This window comes from Branchiostoma belcheri, unplaced genomic scaffold (genome assembly GCF_001625305.1).
Source record: "Branchiostoma belcheri isolate BF01 breed outbred unplaced genomic scaffold, Haploidv18h27 scaffold9, whole genome shotgun sequence".
Taxonomy (NCBI): Eukaryota; Metazoa; Chordata; class Leptocardii; order Amphioxiformes; family Branchiostomatidae; genus Branchiostoma; species Branchiostoma belcheri.
Window position 1 is genome coordinate 1118573 of NW_017804575.1, and position 18686 is coordinate 1137258.

Below are 18686 nucleotides of genomic sequence, written 5' to 3' on the forward strand. Positions count from 1 at the left end.
AGTTTAAGAGTGACATTTTGGTAAGCCTTTCTTGTAGGATCTAGAAGCAGTCTACGACCAAAAATCTGCCACACAAAATCAAATTTCCCCAGGTTTCACCAGCATGTGACTCCTACATGTACTATTCTCCCCTACCATCCCATACACATTGTACATGTACTTTGTAAGAAGGGTCATTCCTGGTTTGGCAACAAGCTGGACTTTGCATGTATCCCACCAACGTGATCTGCAGATGTGACAGCTTAGTGACACTAGATTGCAAATCCAAGTTTCATATTTTTTTTTTCATATCATATCAGATGGTCCAGAGAAATCTAAGCTTATGTGACAACAATGAAACAACCCCTCATATGAACAGCATCCAGGTCCACTGAATCCTGCACATCAGTTTTGCGACAATACGGCACATTTTCTATGTCAGCAGCCAGTTTTAGGCTTACTATATCCATTTCCAGTTCTTCGCTATTGTTAAAACTTGTGGTACTACACAGCAGATCTAACTCTACAGTACCTTTTCCAATGTACACCCCCCAAGCTTCCATTATTATTTTACAAGTACAAAAGTTATCCATGGTATATGCAAGATTATTCGTTTCTTTTATCTAAAAGCGAATATTTGTAGAAACGTTTTACCACATACATATTTGTACTCACTGTGATGGCTTATTGGTTTACTGTTCTCACATTGCTATGATGGCTTGTACCCTATTTTTCATACATAGAACATTACGTGTGTATTTTTGTTTGCAATTGTCTGTCTCGATACCTTTCCACAAAGACACCTATGCCCCATCTCCTGTGTGTATTATACTATTACTAAATCTTAACATGGTAGATAGAATGGGAATTCAATAAGTTGGCCAAGTATTGATGACATGCTATGCTGACATATGCGAGAGATTCAAAACTTCTCTGGAGTCACTCCAAATCTACATGTTGTAGGAGAAAATAACAGAATTGGAAAAATTCCTATAAAAAAAAAACTTTAACACAAAAATTGTATGGGGATAAGGCAAAAAATTGTAAAGAAAGTCTCCAGGTCTCCAAGAGGTTTACTGAAAAGTACATTGCGTCAATCAAAATTATTTGTACTGATTCTTCGATTCATTCATGCAAAAACATTTGATTATTCTAGTCAAAACGTAAGGAAATGTAGAGACAAAAATTCCTAAAATTTGTCAAAATACATCACTTTTTGAGTACCCATCTATATTTATACCAGTACATACATGTGTTAAACTAGTGCATATGTTTGTTACAGCAGTTCTATATAAGTGTTGTTTATCATCTTTCTTGCTGGGATGCTGAAGAAATGTGACAATCAAAGCTATCTACAAGATGCAGCCAAAGACATGATGTTTTATGCTAAGGTTCTGCCCATGAGTCTACATTTTTGCATTAGAAATAAAAACAAATAACACCATTGCTGTTAGATATACATAAAACGTACTGTTTGTATCAGGTTTATACACTACATCATTCAGTTTAAATATTGCACAGTGCAAAGATGCCATAACCAATCATATAACCTCCTTGAAGAGTCTCGTTAATATTATGCTATTATAATATTAGATTATAGTTATAAAAGCCATGGTCTCAGTTTTTAGCAGTAACCAGTGTACAAGAGGGGCCATTTTGTTACAAGTAGGAAAAAAAACCCATAAGACAAAAGTTGACAAAACAGCAGGAAAGTCAACACTGAAGAAATAATTCGATATGTTTCCACGGATAGAAATGTCTTCTAGTTGCCATCTTGCGTCTATGTTTCTTATTTTGGAGTTCAAAGTGCATTGTAGCTGCCACAACATAGGATTTTACACAACATGGCTGCTGGCTCACAAAAGAAGGTTTCTAGAAAGAAACTCCTACAATAGAGGGACACTAGTGTAGGTTTCATTGGTTTGCAAAGGAAAAAATGTCCCCTGGTGTACACTGTACCTACTCTAATACGACGGAAATAGATTCTGGAGCGCGTTTCTTCTGTGGACGTCCGAAGAGGCTGGATGTCTCCAGTCCGGGGTACCGGGCAGACTGTCCGTCGGGGGGAACACCCAGCAGCCAACCAGCCGCCAGACACGCGATGTGGGGCGTTGCGGCCGAGATCTGAACGGCACACACACACACAACAGCACAGAGGGTTGGATCTATCGAGGCAGAATCTATTGCAGTCTGGGGGGAAGACACGAGTTCCGTGGGTTTTTTTTGGAGTGACTGTTGGTGTTGGCGATAAATACGGTAACCTCCCTCCAAAGCCCTTCACCCACCCGAGCAGCTATTGCTTGTGGTGTGCCTATGGCTTCTTCCTCAGTACCCTTCAGAGGGAAGGAACAAATAAGAGAAGATGGTAGAGAACAGGTTAGAGAAAAAACAAAATGCAGCACAACTACAGCACAAAGAAAGCCGTAAGTATCACACAATCAGAACATGACGATAAAGATTGTACACATATGAAGATGAGATTCAGCATGATGAGTTGGTTGAGGTAATAAGAGCTTGGGATTATGGACATAATATCCATGGTAATAACACGTTCGTACATGTATGATGAACATCCCCAGTCTGTGAGTCAATTTGAAATGAAAGTATACCTCACTGCATGTCAGGGACGTTAATTTTGGCCCATAGATACACAGCAGCAGTGAATAGCATGGAAAACACAAGAGCACACCAAGGCAAGCACAGCACACAGTGTTGTTTCTGGAGAGAAATGTGGACAAAGCATAGAACAGAAAATCCACATACAGTAAGCTCTTTGCAGCTTGCTTTAGCAGTTAATGGAAGCAAACAGAAGCTGCTAAATGAGCTTTGGAGCAGACATTAAGGACAGCGTAGGGATGTAGCATGGGGTTGTGGAGGTAGATAGAGCGTTTTCACCCACTTTACAAAAATGTACTCATGTTTCTTTTTGTGTTTAAGGGCAAAAAAAACAGGCCTAGGCATCCTATTATGGCCCAAAATGGTACGATAGGAGCCATGAAGTCAACACACCAGGCTGGTTCAAAATTTAAACAATGAATTTTGAACTTTTAATACTATTGCATTGAAAGATGGAATAACTGTAACAACTAGGAAGAAACGGACTATTTTTAACTGTTCAGGGCAAAATATGAGCATTTTGCAGTTGATTCTGAATTTTTTTTTTTTTGCAAATCAGAAAAAAATGAAGCGGGCGAATCCGTTAACCAAGAAATTAAATTGGTGTGGCCTAATAGCAAGTTTGAAAGAATCTTCTGGTATTCTCTTTGAGATGGAGACATGTCATACTTATTTGAGAGTCATTGAAGATCTTCAAATGTTTGATATTTTTGTGAGCCATGATTCACTAAAATCTAAATGTCCCAACATAGCAGCAGACACAATGAATTGTCTTCGTGTGAAAACGCTCTATACAGAGAGAAGCCTGTTATGCCAGCACAGACCACACCTTACCTTGCACTAAGTCCCTACTTCCAGGAGTCCAACCTAAAGCAAAGACCAAAGGTATACAGCATGGAACTGTTGACAAGTTTCTGCCTACCCTACGTAAGCTGCCAATGCAGAGCCCAAAGCCCCTTGCGTTTTCAGCTCAAACTAAAGAAAAAAAATGTTTGATGCGGTTCTCAGCTTGAGGGGTCAGTAAGCTGGGCATATATATTAAAAAAAAAGTTTCAGCAAGTTTGGCTGAATTCTGAGTTTTGTCAGTACCCATTGTGCAAAACATTATATTTTGTGGAGGTTTGAGTTTAATATCTGTTTTCTCCAGTGTTCTTTACATACATGTAGACCATTTGAATCTTCTGAGTACTCCTTGATGTTAATTTACGGTCTACTTTAGATCTATGAGGACAGGGCATTTAATCTGTATTCACATCCTTGTAGATCTATTCAAAACATGTTACCACTAAAAGTTTAAGATTTTTGATAGACATTGACATCCTCTGCTTCCTCTGTTGTCAAAAGTCGCTGTACTTTTTGTTGTGTCAATAAAGTTCTCTAAAGTTCTCTATCTGTTGCAATCCAAACTGCACTCATTCCTGGCACCCATTATGAACTTACTACGCCAAAAAGGTAGGAAGAAACTGCTGTTGACATGTTACAAGACAACTGATAACTGACAGATAACTGACTTTTGTTGGGCTACAAACTTTTGTTGGGCCATGGACAAACACACATTTCTTTGTGTTTTGACTAGAATAATCAGTGAATGTTTTTGCCTGAATTAACTTAATGATTGGTCTTTTCTAGAAAAGCGTGGCAATCGTTCTGTTAGCTTGAGTTAGCTGGTACATGCTTTATCCTTGTACATGTCAGGCATTGCACAGCAAGCTGCGGCGCCTACATAAAGCCGTTGTTACATGAAAGCTTGCTCGGCTCACTCATACTGCAAAAGTATGCTAGAGAGGATTTTTTATGGGTCATTTTTTGGCAACTGCAAAGGGGCAGAGCCGTTTGTTTTTCGCTTCTTGCAGTGGGGATTGGGAAGAAAATAATTGTTATTGTCTGTTGTGTCTGAGATGTTTAATCATTAATGAATGGAAGTCATCAATATCAAATTTGACAACTGGAAAAGGGAAAAACTCCTTAGTGTACTTTCTAATGGTGAAAATCACATGCCAGCAAGCTGAGAAAAGTCGCTTGTTTCATCATTAGTCAGTACTTTCATTCCAACTTGATGTTAGGGGTGCTTTTCATGCACAGACTGCTAGGTGGCTCTGCTCCTGTGTTAACCTGTAAGATTTCTGTAGGCCCTTTGCATAGAGTGTGATGATGGAGGAATTGAGTACATATTTTTTAAACACGAACATACATCTTTTTAAGTGCATGGTACAACTAAACATACATTTTTGTGTCCACATTCTAACAATGTGCAACATTAAGAAATCATGGGGAAATCATTTTCTACACTGTTGCAGTTACAGTTCGTGGCAAGTCTAGTATTATTTTCAAGACATACTGAATCTCAGCTTGATTTTCTGACAGTGTGGCATAGACAACTTATTGTTGATAAGCCATTTTCTAACACCTGCATTTTGAGGTTTTGAAGGTCTGGTTGCCCACTTTTTAAGTCAAGGCTCGAAAAACTGGGTGCATGTGCACCTTAGAAGTTAGTCCACCCAAATTTGGAGCTGTGCACCCATTTTTTTTGTGGGTACACCAGTGCACCCAAATATTTTTGTAGGTTTACGAATGTCAAGATGTTAAATGTAGAGTAGTACTAGTATTCAGCATATTCTCCACATCTAAGTGTCAGAAAAATAATAAAATCATTCTTGTAGTACTTTTCTTTAGAAATTTTTGCTGACATTCTACTTATTTTGTCTCATATGGTGCACTCACGTAAAATTTTGTGCACCCAATTTTTTTAGGCTGGGTGCACCAGTGCTAGCCTGGGTACCATCATGGTTAGTTTACGTCCGCTCCCACAGTCGCTACGGGTAGCGGACGTAAACTAACCAGCATGGTACCTAGGCTACACCAGTGCACCTAGATGTACTAGTATTCCCAAAAATGAATTTCAAGCCCTGCATGTGAACCATGTAAGGGTTTATTCACCAGTTTCCCGTCCCCAGAATGCAATGCAAAAACAGGTAGCTAACACTCATTTGCATAGGACAGGAAGGCATCGGAATGATCCTGGTGACGTTAAACAGCTTGATTTTCAGTGTGTTTTGAGGTGTTGGGGCATTTTATGCTCAACGTTAATTAATTTACTATGGGTTGAATCTGAAAACAAATAGAGAGTGAATTTTTTGGAATATGTGGTTTGCAACGTTATAGTGGTAACGCTATACTGATGCTGTAACGTCACAAACCACATGTTCCATGTTGAAAAGAACACAAAAACTTCATTCTCTATTTGTTGTCAGATGGTAATTTAATTAATGTTGAGCATAAAATGCCCCAACACCTCAAAAGACGGTGAAAAACAAGCTGTTTAACGTCACCAGGATCATTCCGATGCCTTCCTGTCCTATGCAAATGAGGTTAGACCCCTGTTTTCGCGTTGCATTCTGGGGATGGGAAACTGGTGAATACTTATTTGGCTTGCACCATGAAAGTATAATCAATGTAAGATCTTCAATCTTCATATCCATTGCAATTCCTGATCTTGAAAGATGACTTGTGAAGCTTTCTGGATTCATTTCCACACATGGTTTGTGTATACGATGTTACAAATCTTTCCAACAGTTTCCAATGACTACGTAACATTGCTACTTGTATAATTTGTTATGCTAACAGTAACACACACACACACACTACTTGCTTCTAAAAATGTGATAAGTCCTCACGACTTTCATAAATGCTGCTCATTTATATTACATTAACATAGGCTTAAGCAACACCAAACTACAAATACTGACATGCATGTTTTCACAAAATGCTTTCCACAGTTACTTCATAACAGATGGAGTGAAAAGACTACAACACGTGTTACATGCAGTGCCATACTTTGACCATTCTTTGCATGCTTGTGTGTTTTACCTAATATACAAGCTGTCCAACACCTTAGAAGGAAAGCCAGGCACATTTTCCACTCTTGGAAGACAATACAATTTTTTTTATTATTATTACAGTAGTACTGGATACAAAAGTAACTATTCGCACACCACGGGACACCTATACATACACGATAAATGCTGTTTCATACATACCATGCAATGTGTTTGATCCTTCGTTACCAAGGTAGCATGCTAAGATAACAAGGTAACATTGTTAGAATCCACATCTCATACACAAATTCATTCAATTCATTGTATAATTAAAATTGAGTGCTGAATAAAATGTTGTGAGACAAATACAGCAATTAAGATTACATGTCAGTGTAGGTGAGTGCTGCAGTAGCATATTGTGTACTTTTCTTTTTTGAGTGAAAAAAAAAATTCATACAATATCTCAATCACAGGAGGACTGAGAGTATCATATAAACAGGAGATTGGACCAACTAGTCTTTGTTTTTTGTTAAAAAGTACAAAGTTTTGGGAAGGATGACAATTTTGGATGACAAAAGGAAATAGACATATTTTGCCTTTAACATGTTTGTCAGAAGTCAAATTTGTGCACATGACACCTCTGCATTGCAATTATACATTACTTTTGATCATAAGGCACTTGAAAATATTGAATGTTTTTTCTGTCATTCTTTCTATCATATAGTTTCAGACATCAAATCACAAATAAGTGGGTATACGAAAACCCCATGTGAAAGCACGCATTAGAAAGAAAACAGTTGCAACTTACAAAGATTGGGTATGCATGCTTATACTTCAAGTTAAGCATCAAAACAAATTTTCTGCCAACTTTCAATATAAAAAAAAACAAGAGCTATTCAATATGACATTATATTACTATTGTTACTTGTCCTCTAGCGTAATATATTTGATGAAATAAAGAAAAACCCTACATGTTGAAACTCTTACACTGATGGAAAGAAAAACTCTATGGTGTTCTATAGTGAAATAAGAAACTAAAAGCAACATGTCTTTTAACACATTGGAATGGTTGTAAGTATCAAAATGCATTTTCACTACACCATTTTGAGGGACATATTTATTATGAAGCATGTATTATGAGTAGGTAATTACCAAATTTCATTGTAACATCCAAAGTTGTGTTACCAAATTCGCATGTCATACATTTTATAACGTTACATTCGCACATGGCTTCACAAAACCTGGATTACAGAATGCTCTAACTACGATATCATGGTAACATTCCTAGTAAGTTGTTACAGGTTTTAAAGTTTAGGTGGAATGGTCCGCTTAAGCTCTGTAACTTAGGCACTCAGGTTCTGCAACCAAGGGAAAATATGACAGTAACTGGTGCAACATTTCCAACTCTAAACCTGAAGGGTACTGTCTACATGTACAAGAACATCCTACGTGAATAACAATACAAAGAGTTGCAGGAATTGGCCCCTAAATTTCTTCTGGGCATAAATAATAGGAATCTATACACTGTATGTATATAACTTGTGGTGGTGTAAATATTCATGTAAAACATTATGATTAACATGTCAAAGCTGGAAGAACTCCCTCCCTTTTGGAATTCAAATGAATTGATCTTTCAAAAATTGTGATGTTTCAAAATTTTTCATACTTTAACCTTAACCACTTTAACCAAATGGATTGGGAAAAAAAAAACAATCGAAATTTAGGTCATATATCTTTCTAAATTCCCTACTGGAATTGAAGCATCGAGAAAAAACTTTCGGCATTATTTCTTTAATTCTGACTCAATTTCTCAGTTAAAAACACCCGAACCACATAAGACACCAACATGTTTTGGCTTCATTTTACATTGAGTATTGTATTTATCTTACGATAATCACTTAAAACTTTGTGGAATATTCTCACAGTCTGGACATGTTAGCCTAAAGACTAAATGAAAGTAAACCAAAAAAAAAAAGAGAACTCATTGAAACATCAGAACCAGTCTTGCCCTCAACCAAGAAATTCACCAATGAATACCTACTCAAAATTAGTCTATCTCGAATGGCAATATTTAATGAATTACTGTTGTATATACTACTTTGGCCTGACATAACCTGTAACAGTTGAGCACCCATTTTTAGGAACTTATTGATTTGTAAAAAGTAGCTATAGGATCGGTCTGCAATCAGGGCTCGAAATACTGGGTGCATGTGCACGCCAACTTGGAGCTGTGCACCCAATTTTTTTCTGCAGGTGCACCAGTGCACCCAAATATTTTCATAGGTAAAGATGTTAAATGTATAGTGGTATACAGCATATTCTTAACATCTATTGAAGTGTCAAAAAAAAAAATAAAATCATAATAGTGCTTTCTTTTAGAAATGAAACATAATGATGTTTTTTGCTGACATCTACTTTTTTTTATCTTATGTGGTGCACCCAAAAAATTTTTGTGCACCCAATCTTTTAGGTTGGGTGCACCACCTTTTCCCAAAAATGAATTTCGAGCCCTGGGAATTAAGTTAAGAAGCACCCCCAGCTGTAATATGTTGGCAAAACTGTAGTGACAAAGTTGTGAGGAAGGAAGACAAAGAGCAAGCTCACTTTTTCTTGTGTGCCTTGGGTTGGGTGCACCTTTTCCCAAAAATGAATTTCGAGCCCTGGGAATTAGGAAGCATCTACAGGCTATACAGCTGTAGTATGTTGGCAAAACTGGTCCTGAATTTGTAGTGACAAAGTTGTGAGGAAGGAAGACAAAGAGCAAACTCACTTTTTCTTGTGTGCCTTGGGTTGGGTGCAACTTTTCCCAAAAATGAATTTCGAGCCCTGGGAATTAAGAAGCACCTATAGAGCTATAGTATGTTGGCAAGACTGGTCCTTAGTGTGTAGAAAGTGTTCAGGAAGGAAGGACAGAGAGCGAGCTCACTTTTTCTTGTGTGCCTTGGGGATGGTCTGCGTGGCAGAGGCGGCAGCCTGCTGGGCTTGCTGCTGCGCTGCCATGGCCGCCTGTTTCTTCTTGTTGAACAGGTTGATCTCCTCCTCAAGCATCTTCTTCTTCTCCTCCAGCTTCTTCTTCTCGTCCGAGTGTTGCCGCTTCAGCTGGTCGAACTTGGCATGGAGCTGGGGAAATGCGAGAGGTTAATGACTGGAAACACACACCCTGAGGCCTAGAAAAAAAATGTTGCTTCCTGTTTCAGTTCTGGAAAAATTATGGTCGGTAGGTAGGGATGATCTTTTTTTGTTTCTTTTCTTTAATAGACTTTGTTGATCTCTAGTGATCAAACTTACAGTTACCGGTATACAATATACAATACAGTTTAACAAAGTAAAACTTGCATGAGAACACGTATATTTTCAATGTCAATGTTGGAAAACTAATTGTACAATTTTTCATCATTCAGGTGTCATGGAACTAGAGAAGGTCAAAAAATGTATGACTCTTGCAGGGATCCATCAAAAATACATGTAGTCTAGGGTCTGCACTTTTTTCTCGTTGGGAGTCGGTTGGGAAACAAGAGCCACAGTCAACATTTTTTTCCCTAGACCTAAGGCCTTATCCTTTACGGCCTAATTATGTTTACCTTCACAGAAGGAAAACATTGTTATGTTTACTTTCACAGAAGGAACACAGTGTTTTTCTCCCTCTTCTCCAAACAAATAAGGTCAACGACCTGGACCACACAGCTGTTACCATGGTAACTGGTATGGTATCTGGGGCTGTTGCAGACATCCAGTGGTGTTGGATAACATTATGTAGCAAGTTGGAGGGGCTGGTCACCATACATATGAATGTGTTTGAGTAAGAAAAGAATAAACAGAGCAGTAGATTGTTGGCTTGACCAGGTGAAGATAAACATTATGCATTTACTTAACTTGTTACTACTCAATTTTACATAGAGTGGTTGGTAAGACATACTATGAATGTAAGTCACTTACTTCTTTCTCAGCCTCCTTCAGTTCTCCCTCCTTCTCCTTGACCCTGACCACGAACATCTGTCTCATCTCCTCTTCCTTCCTCTGCAGCTCATTCAGGTGTTCCACACGCTTGGCCTCGTATGTCTCATGTAGGCTGGTGAAGGTTAAACATCCAGGTAATAAGAAATGCCAAAAAAACAAATAAAAGCCTCCAGTTTAATTCTGGACTTCCAGATTAATTTCTGACTAATTCCCATATCCCAATCAAAATGGTACAATAGGAGCCATGAAGTCAATACACCAGACTGGTTCAAAATTGAAACAATGAATTTTGAACTTTCAATGATAACATTGCATTGAAAGATGGAATAACTGTAACAACTAGGAAGAAAAGGACTGTTTTTAACTGTTCAGGGCAAAATATGAGCATTTTGCAGTTGATTCTTGAAATTTTTTTTTTTTTGCAAATCAGAAAAAAATGAAGCGGGCGAATCCGTTAACCAAGAAATTAAATTGGTGTAGCCTTAGCCTGTTGTGTCTCACCTGAATGGCTTGTTATCCGAGTCGTCGTCCACAAACCCCATCTCCTCCAGACGACACCGGCGGAACAGCTCGTAGTGACGCGTGTGCGTCGTCTCCCGTAGGTCCTCCATGTTGGTTCGGACCAGCATCTCTCGCAACTTCACAAAGTCACAGTGGTTCTCGTTCTCCACTGGAAAATGTCAACACATTAATAAAGTCTTTATTTGCAAAATCAAAAAATTTGCGAAGGCTAAATGCTTTGTCAGAGTCAAAGATACCATGCGGTACAATACAGTAATAGGGAAAATCTGGTATAAAGTGCTCTATTATCCAAATTGTTTAGCACATTTACATAACTGTCCAGGGCCTGAAATACTGGGTACATGTGCACCTTAGTGCACCCAAAATTGGAGCTGTGCACCTAACTTTTTTCTGTGGGTGCAAGTATTTTTGTAGGTTTACATGTACCTACATGTATGTCAAGGTGTTAAATGTATAGTTACTATACTCTAAGCATACATTTGTATTCTTAACATCTGAGTGTCAGAAAAATAATGAAATCGTTCTTGTACTACTTTTCTTTAAAAATGAAATAGTAATTATAATAATTATTAGTTTTTGCTGACATGGTACTTATTTCATTTTACATAGTGCAACCAAAAACTTTTTGTGGACCCAATTTTTTAGGTTGGGTGCACCAGTGCACCTATTCCCAAAAATGAATTTGGAGACCTCCAGTGTCAAAAACAAGGCAAATCAACCTTTTGCTTGTAACACAACAGAAACACTTCTTGCTGGTGTATTTTCAGCTTGAGTGACATCTTACCTTGCACAGTACCCCATGGGTACACCCGTGCTCTCACCATCTTGTTTCCCACCTTCACTTCATCTGTACTCCCAACAACTGCAAATGGCAAGTGGCCCTGCAATACAAACAAAGAAGGCAATACAGAATAACACAACCGCTCTGATGCTTTGCCCCGGTACATAACAGACATACCAGCGTGCAAAATACCTGGTTGCCCAGTTGCCCCGGGCAACCAAATTTTCCTTGGGGCAACCTATTTTTGAACCTAGGTAGCCCAGTGTGCTACCTGAATTTTAAGAATGCCCCCCTCCCCACCCACAAAATCATGCCCACTTGGCTTGTATCTGTCAGATCCTCTTTCGTATGAATGGCCATTACTAGTATCAGTTAACTAAAGGCTGTTAGAAATATTGTCAAAGGATTATGTATGTAACATTACTTAATTTGAGGATAGTAGTAACTTATAGGTGGGGCAACCTAAAATTGTGATGGGCAACCTAATTTTTGCCATAATTTTTGGTTCAAAAAAGTATTTTGTACACTGCATGATATATTTGTAATGCTCCTCCAGACTACCTTGTCTGGCCATACAGTATACTTGGCAGAGGTACTGGTATAGAGAATGGAATCTTATACGAGTTATATGATTTTTAACGTGTTAGACTTACATTCATGGTAGCGTTGAGCTCAGCCACTGTCTCATCGTCTGTGGGGAACTGGTAGATCTGGACTCCGTTGCTCACTAACTCACTCATGATCTGAAAGACAAGAAGAACCACTTGCAAGTCACAAAAAGTACCAACAAGTCACAAAAAGAATCAACAAGAACAAAAAGAGGATTGTACTTCTAGAAATCTTAACTCGATATGGTGTATAATCATTACTTCCAGGAATGGAAATATTGTTTTGGGTTGCTGAATATTGAGTGTCTCTTTGGTTGGACAGAGAAGGTTGACAGCACGTGGGTGGGGAAAGATTGACAGGAGGAAAAAAGGTCAGACACAGGAAATGGGGGGAATGTGAAAATCAGGAATATCCAAAATACTTCCTATGAGTCTGAAATCTATCATTTCCTGTTGAAGTTTGATTTTCTTTCTAGTTCTCTAGTTAAAGCATACAGAAGAGCAGTCATGTGTTTGGTGTTTGTTCCAAGAATACTGGTTCATCCTGCATGATTTAAGGCCACTCTGACTTAATTCTATTGATGACATCCTCTGAAGACCCCAAAACTAGTGTGAGTGGGTAAAAAAAAGTCAAGCCAAAACAAAAATGCTGTTAAGCCACAGGAATGCAAAGCTGGGATTGTGAATTTGCAGTTGTACATAAATACTTTCACAACAAGTCGGCACATGCTGGGCTTTTGCAGCTTTTATAAGTCTCAACCATACCAAGTTCTAGAGATAGTAGAGTGGCTGGGTGTCCTCTGTAGTTACCACTGGCTCCATACTGTTGCTAGCTACCATTGACACTCATGGTTCAGTCTCATTTTTGTTTTTTTTTTTTTTTTTTTGAGAACAGGCAAATATCAATGCTTGCCCAGATGTCATCCATAAAACTAAATCAGTGTGGCCTAAGGTATGATACAGACACAAAGTACATTGTTGTACCTTGATCTTGAACTTGTGCAGCTCATTCTTGGATATCGTGTCTGCCTTTGCTATGATGGGGATGATGTTCACCTAGAGAAAACACATTCAAAATGTCTTTGAAATTTCAATTTCATACAACAGAGAATCGCTAGAAGAAGAAAAAACAGATCATGAACTTCTTGTAAATACAGTACAAGTGTCCACAGAAACTACATGTACAAAACAGAGAGTTTGAGAACATTCTCTTCTCTAGTCACACCCAAGCAAACATGTATTGAAGCTATCTGTAGGACCAAATGAGAACAGAGATATTTAAGATTGCTTACCTTTGAGTCAAGTTTCTTCATTGTGACCAAGTCCAAGGATTTTAACCTGCATGTGAATGACATCATGATCAACTCTTCATAATGGTAATGTCAGTGACAAAAACATATCCTGACCAACAACAGCATATGCAAATTATCGGCTAATGATAGTTGGATTGCAGATATCCTTGGACATGCATGTTTTGTTAAATATAATCTGATGGAAGAAAAACCCCTGTCTAAAACTTAAAAGTGGAGCATGGTTGTCTTGTGGTTAGGGTTGTTACATAACTCACAGTGGCTCATAACCTTACAGTTCCTTACATAGGCAAGCATGTTGGCAGAACGTACTGCGCCTGCGCAAAACTCTATTTTTTCACGGTTTCTGTTGGATGTTTGATCAACGTTGCCTGTTACAACGAATTTTGCCTGTTACAGAGGATATCATTTCTGACATAACATTTGGAAACTACAGATGGGATGTTAAACTTATATACACTAAGACGAACTTATATGATATGTTTTGCCAAAGTGCTATGCACGATGCATTACGGCTTTCGTGCAGGTGCAGTACGTTCTGCAACAGGCAATAGAATGTTCAACAATACGATAGCAGTTGCCTGGAACAATAAGGAAAGCAGGCTTACGAGTGTCCAGTGGGTGTGATGAAGTAGAGGCAGGCGTGTACACGTGTGTCATGGTACATGTGCAGTCCTCGCTTGATCTTTAACTCCTCCTGGAGGTAGTTCTCAAACTGTTGGTCTATGTACTCTACTATAGGCTTGTAACTGTGGACACAAACAATATATTTACATACAGCAGCACCTACGGGAGGTTTTATCATAGCCCCCAAACATACAGTTGCAAACCACACATTAGGCCATACCAATTTAATTTCTTGGTTAACGGATTTTTCTAGAAAAATAATGGAGCAGGCGGGTGAAAAAAATAATAAATAAAAACAGGCCTAGGCATCCTATTATGGCCCAAAATGGTATGATAGGAGCCATGAAGTCAACACACCAGGCTGGTTCAAAATTTAAACAATGAATTTTGAACTTTTAATGAACGTTTTGACTGCGAACACGAAAAAAGGGCTCTTCACAACACTCAGTCCGGAGGTCCTGACCTCCTTCACGGAGTAACAATGAATTTTGAACTTTTAATGATACTACTGCATTGAAAGATGGAATAACTGTAACAACTAGGAAGAAAAGGACTGTTTTAAACTGTTCAGGGCAAAATATGAGCATTTTGCAGTTGATTCTGATTTTTTTTTTTTGCAAATCAGAAAAAAATGAAGCGGGCGAATCCGTTAACCAAGAAATTAAATTGGTGTGGCCTTAGCTTTGATAAATCATTTTATATGAAGGACTTAAAATACACTAGTTACTAGAAGACTTTGCATAAAAGTAATATCTTTATGCATGTACATGTATAATATGTTGGATTATGAATGGTATTATAAGCCATCACCTGTCTTCCTTGTTGATCTGGTCCCCAAAGCCGACAGTGTAAACGATGTTCAGTTTCAGTCTCACGTTGCTTTCTTGAAGCTCTGTGTTTGGAGATAACATTCAAGACATGAAGAGAAACCAAACCAGCTACCACTACTTGTGATTAAAGTTCCTGTCGTAACTTGAATGCAGCTGTACAGTGAGCCTAAACAACTACAAACTGATCACACAATACAGGGAGTTAAGACATTTATGGAAAACTAAAAAAGTAAATTATAGTCTACCAAGGAGATCATGAGCCTAAGGTTTGACACTAACTACAAGGTAGGGACCTTTCTACAGACTTGTCTAGTCTCCCACAGATGAAGATATCTACTCTCTTGCAAAAAAAAAATATCTTTTAGATGTCCTTATTGCTAACTTGGGAAAGGAATTTTAAGGAAATTTACTAGCTTACGTGCACTGTGAACCAAGTAACAGTGCACTGTGAACTATGTAACACCTTTAGTGCACTACCGGGGGTATGCAACATCTAGCGTCAGTGCACAGTAAACCAGTCAGAATTGCCCTGCTGAAGATGACAGACGGTCATCGAAACATCGTAAAAAATAAATGGTTGTGATTAAAGAACTTTGCTATTCATTCGTTAACCAACCTGACGAATTCATTTACAGAAGGAAATTTAGTAATTCACATATATCTCTGAGAATTCCAGTAAAATCATAGGAAAATTTTCAGAAATGAGCCACAGGTTTCTTCCAATTCCAAAGAGAGTAGATGAAACCCAAAAGTAGAGCAGTACATGTGTAGAGCAAGCAGAAGAACAAAAAAACGTAGCAACGTAAGAAGACAGAGAAGGAGCCCTCAGTCCCTGAAGGCAGCACGTACCTCTGCGGAACATTAAAAAGGAGGCACCCTGAGCTATGGCAAGCATGAGTGTGCAGAAGGAGAGAAGAGTCACTCACACATGCAGTTTACAGACTGGTGCAGTCACAACTCTAACCTGAAGGCCACACACATTCACTACTTAGTTCTCACTTTTTCTAGAAAAGGGTAGAGCAAATAGGAGGACGAAAGGCTCCACCCCTGAACAATTGCCAAAAAAGGAAAGTTGAAAGTGATGTACAACATAGACTTATGTTCACTATGGTTACAAACTGAAATGAAAGCTGCTATGTACTAAACATGTAGAAAGATAGGCGTATTTCAAGGGCCTTAGAGAGACCTCTAGTGAGATCTGAGAAAACAGCAGGCTTCAAGTTTTAACCAAGACGTTATTGTGACAAAAACATTTCATTTCTTGAGGTACTGTAGTTTTGTGTCGTCATAAAATCCTGAACTGGGGGAATGTGAGAAATAACCAATCATACCGGTAGGAAAATTGTCTTCTATGAAAATGAAAATTAAGATTTTGGCAATCAAAAGAAAAGCTGTTTCCTTAGAGAAATCTGTTATCAAAAAAGTCCATTTCAGAAAGACAACTGAAAGATTTATTCTGGATGACCTACATGTAGAAATAACTGTATGTATGGTAAGAATAAGTAGTAAAAGGAAAAGGAGCAACCATATGCATACACAGAGAGGCAAACAAGTATAAAACCCACAGAATCCTCACGTTCCCTTTCTTTATACTAAATTATAATGTCCAACTTGTTAGTAATGTTACAAGCATTTATATATGTGTAAGCTTCCCTTCAGGCAGTATTCCACCAACCCCCATCCTTACCATATGTTTTAGACTTGAGGTGCACTCCTGGTACATCATGGGCTGCCGGCTCATCTGGAACCACAACATACATGGATCAGATGAGTTGGTAGGAAATGATTTGGCAACATTAACATTATGAAATCCTTAGGCCACATCATCTTAATTTCTTCTTCTTCTTCTTCTTCTTCGATACTCTCTAACCACCCCTACTGGGGTATCACTGAGAGGGGGGGGGGGTGCGACGGACTATGGCTGCGCGGCCAGGAGCCCGGCCTTGAAGGCCTCCACTGTCTGGGCTTTTACAAGCTGGCCCGGTAACTTGTTCCACTCATTTATCGTTCTTGGAAAAAAAGAAAATCTAAAACAGTCTGTTTTGGCTTTTACAAGCTGGCCCGGTAACTTGTTCCACTCATTTATCGTTCTTGGAAAAAAAGAAAATCTAAAACAGTCTGTTTTGGCAGTTTGTTGGTTCTCTGATTTTTTCAGAAAAAATATTAAGCGACAGGGCAAAAAAAATAAATAAATAAAAACAGGTCTAGCTAGGCATCCTATTATAGCCCCTAATGCTTTGATAGGAGCCATGAAGTCAACACAAAAGGCTGGGTTAAACAATGAATTATGAACTTTTAATCAAACCACTGCATTGATAGATGGACAAGCTGTAACAACTAGGAAATACTTTCCTCAACTGTTGGGGATAAAATATGAGCATTTTTGAGTTGATTCAGGACCAGAAACTTTTTTTTTGGAAATCAGAAAAAAAAATGAAGAGGTGAATTCAAGAACCATCAAATCAAATTGGTGTGGCCTTACTATGCAAAAAAGTGGTATCATATAGTTTCACTCAAATACGGTGAAGTATTTGCAGGTTCTGGCAGCTTGTGTTTAAAATCACTGTTTCTCAAATGACCACATATCTATGGAAATTAGTACAACATGTTCATTGTATACAGGGGAAGGAAAAGAATGTATATGTAGTTTCAATCATTCGATAAAACTTTTAATTTTCTAACCTTCAAACTGGGTGTTAAACAAGGTGTCCATCAGAGTAGACTTTCCCACTCCAGTTTCACCTGTAGAAAATAAAACATTACAATTAAGAAGACCAAGAGAAAGAAACTGAGCATCAATGCTACTAGTGCTGTATACATCAGGGACATAACATCAGGGACACAGGGCTTGAAATTCATTTTTGGGAATAGGTGCACTGGCACCCAAAAATCTGGGTGCACATAAAATAATAAGATAAAATAAGTAGAATGTCTGCAAAGAAAAGCACTATAACAATGATTGTATTATTTTTTCTGACACTTAGATGTTCAGAATATGCTGTAACAACTATACATTTAACATCTTTACATACGTTAAACCTAAGAAAATATTTGAGTGCACTGGTGCACCCACAGAAAAAAATTGGGTGCACAGCTCCAAATTTGGGTGCACTTAGGTACACAAGTCAAGTCAAGTCAAAGTTTATTGCACAACTAATGTACGGATACATCGTATGGCAATTAGCGGTACTAGGTACAAATCTAACATGCACCCAGTATTTCAAGCCCTGGGGACAGGTACTGGTACATGCACAATTGTGTCTCTAATGATAACAGAAACACGAGTTAACAAAATGTTTGTTTAAACTTTAGAACTAAGGTATCTTCAATGATTTCAAGGTACTTGTACCAGCACATAGCACTAAGTTGTAACTTGCAATATCATTGATGGACAAGCACATATAACTTACAAATTAAAGTATTACATGTGCAGTATTGAAAACGGTATGCAGAGTACACAGAAAGAAAGAAACTGACATTGATTATGTCTGAAGTTAGTCCAGAATATTTCAGCAATCTCTGTCAAATCCTTGAACCAAATACCTGACAGCTGACTCTTTACCGTCTTACTAAATACAAACTTCCGAGGGTCAGTTCAAGTGGGTAAAAGTAACTAAAATTCTATTAACCTCTCACTAAGG

General features: G+C 38.2%; 1 protein-coding gene across 6 annotated transcripts in view; it reads right to left on the minus strand.

The window, feature by feature from the left end:
• Nucleotides 1–290: 290 nt before the first annotated feature.
• Nucleotides 291–18686, minus strand: part of LOC109487875 (septin-11-like) — a 36035-nt gene continuing 17639 nt past the window's right edge. The window contains exons 4-16 of one of the 6 annotated variants that reach the window (XM_019791979.1): nucleotides 17728–17787; nucleotides 16733–16786; nucleotides 15026–15107; nucleotides 14197–14337; nucleotides 13571–13616; nucleotides 13263–13334; nucleotides 12324–12413; nucleotides 11674–11770; nucleotides 10869–11037; nucleotides 10347–10479; nucleotides 9337–9530; nucleotides 6633–6671; nucleotides 291–2103 (exon numbers count right to left, since the gene is read on the minus strand). In XM_019791979.1, coding sequence (XP_019647538.1) covers nucleotides 6656–6671; nucleotides 9337–9530; nucleotides 10347–10479; nucleotides 10869–11037; nucleotides 11674–11770; nucleotides 12324–12413; nucleotides 13263–13334; nucleotides 13571–13616; nucleotides 14197–14337; nucleotides 15026–15107; nucleotides 16733–16786; nucleotides 17728–17787 — 1154 coding nt within the window. In that variant the 3' untranslated portion in view covers nucleotides 291–2103; nucleotides 6633–6655. Of the gene's footprint in view, nucleotides 2104–2130; nucleotides 2313–6507; nucleotides 7769–9336; nucleotides 9531–10346; nucleotides 10480–10868; nucleotides 11038–11673; nucleotides 11771–12323; nucleotides 12414–13262; nucleotides 13335–13570; nucleotides 13617–14196; nucleotides 14338–15025; nucleotides 15108–16732; nucleotides 16787–17727; nucleotides 17788–18686 lie in introns of those variants that run through there. The other 5 variants (XM_019791978.1, XM_019791975.1, XM_019791981.1 and 2 more) reach the window with 5 other exon arrangements.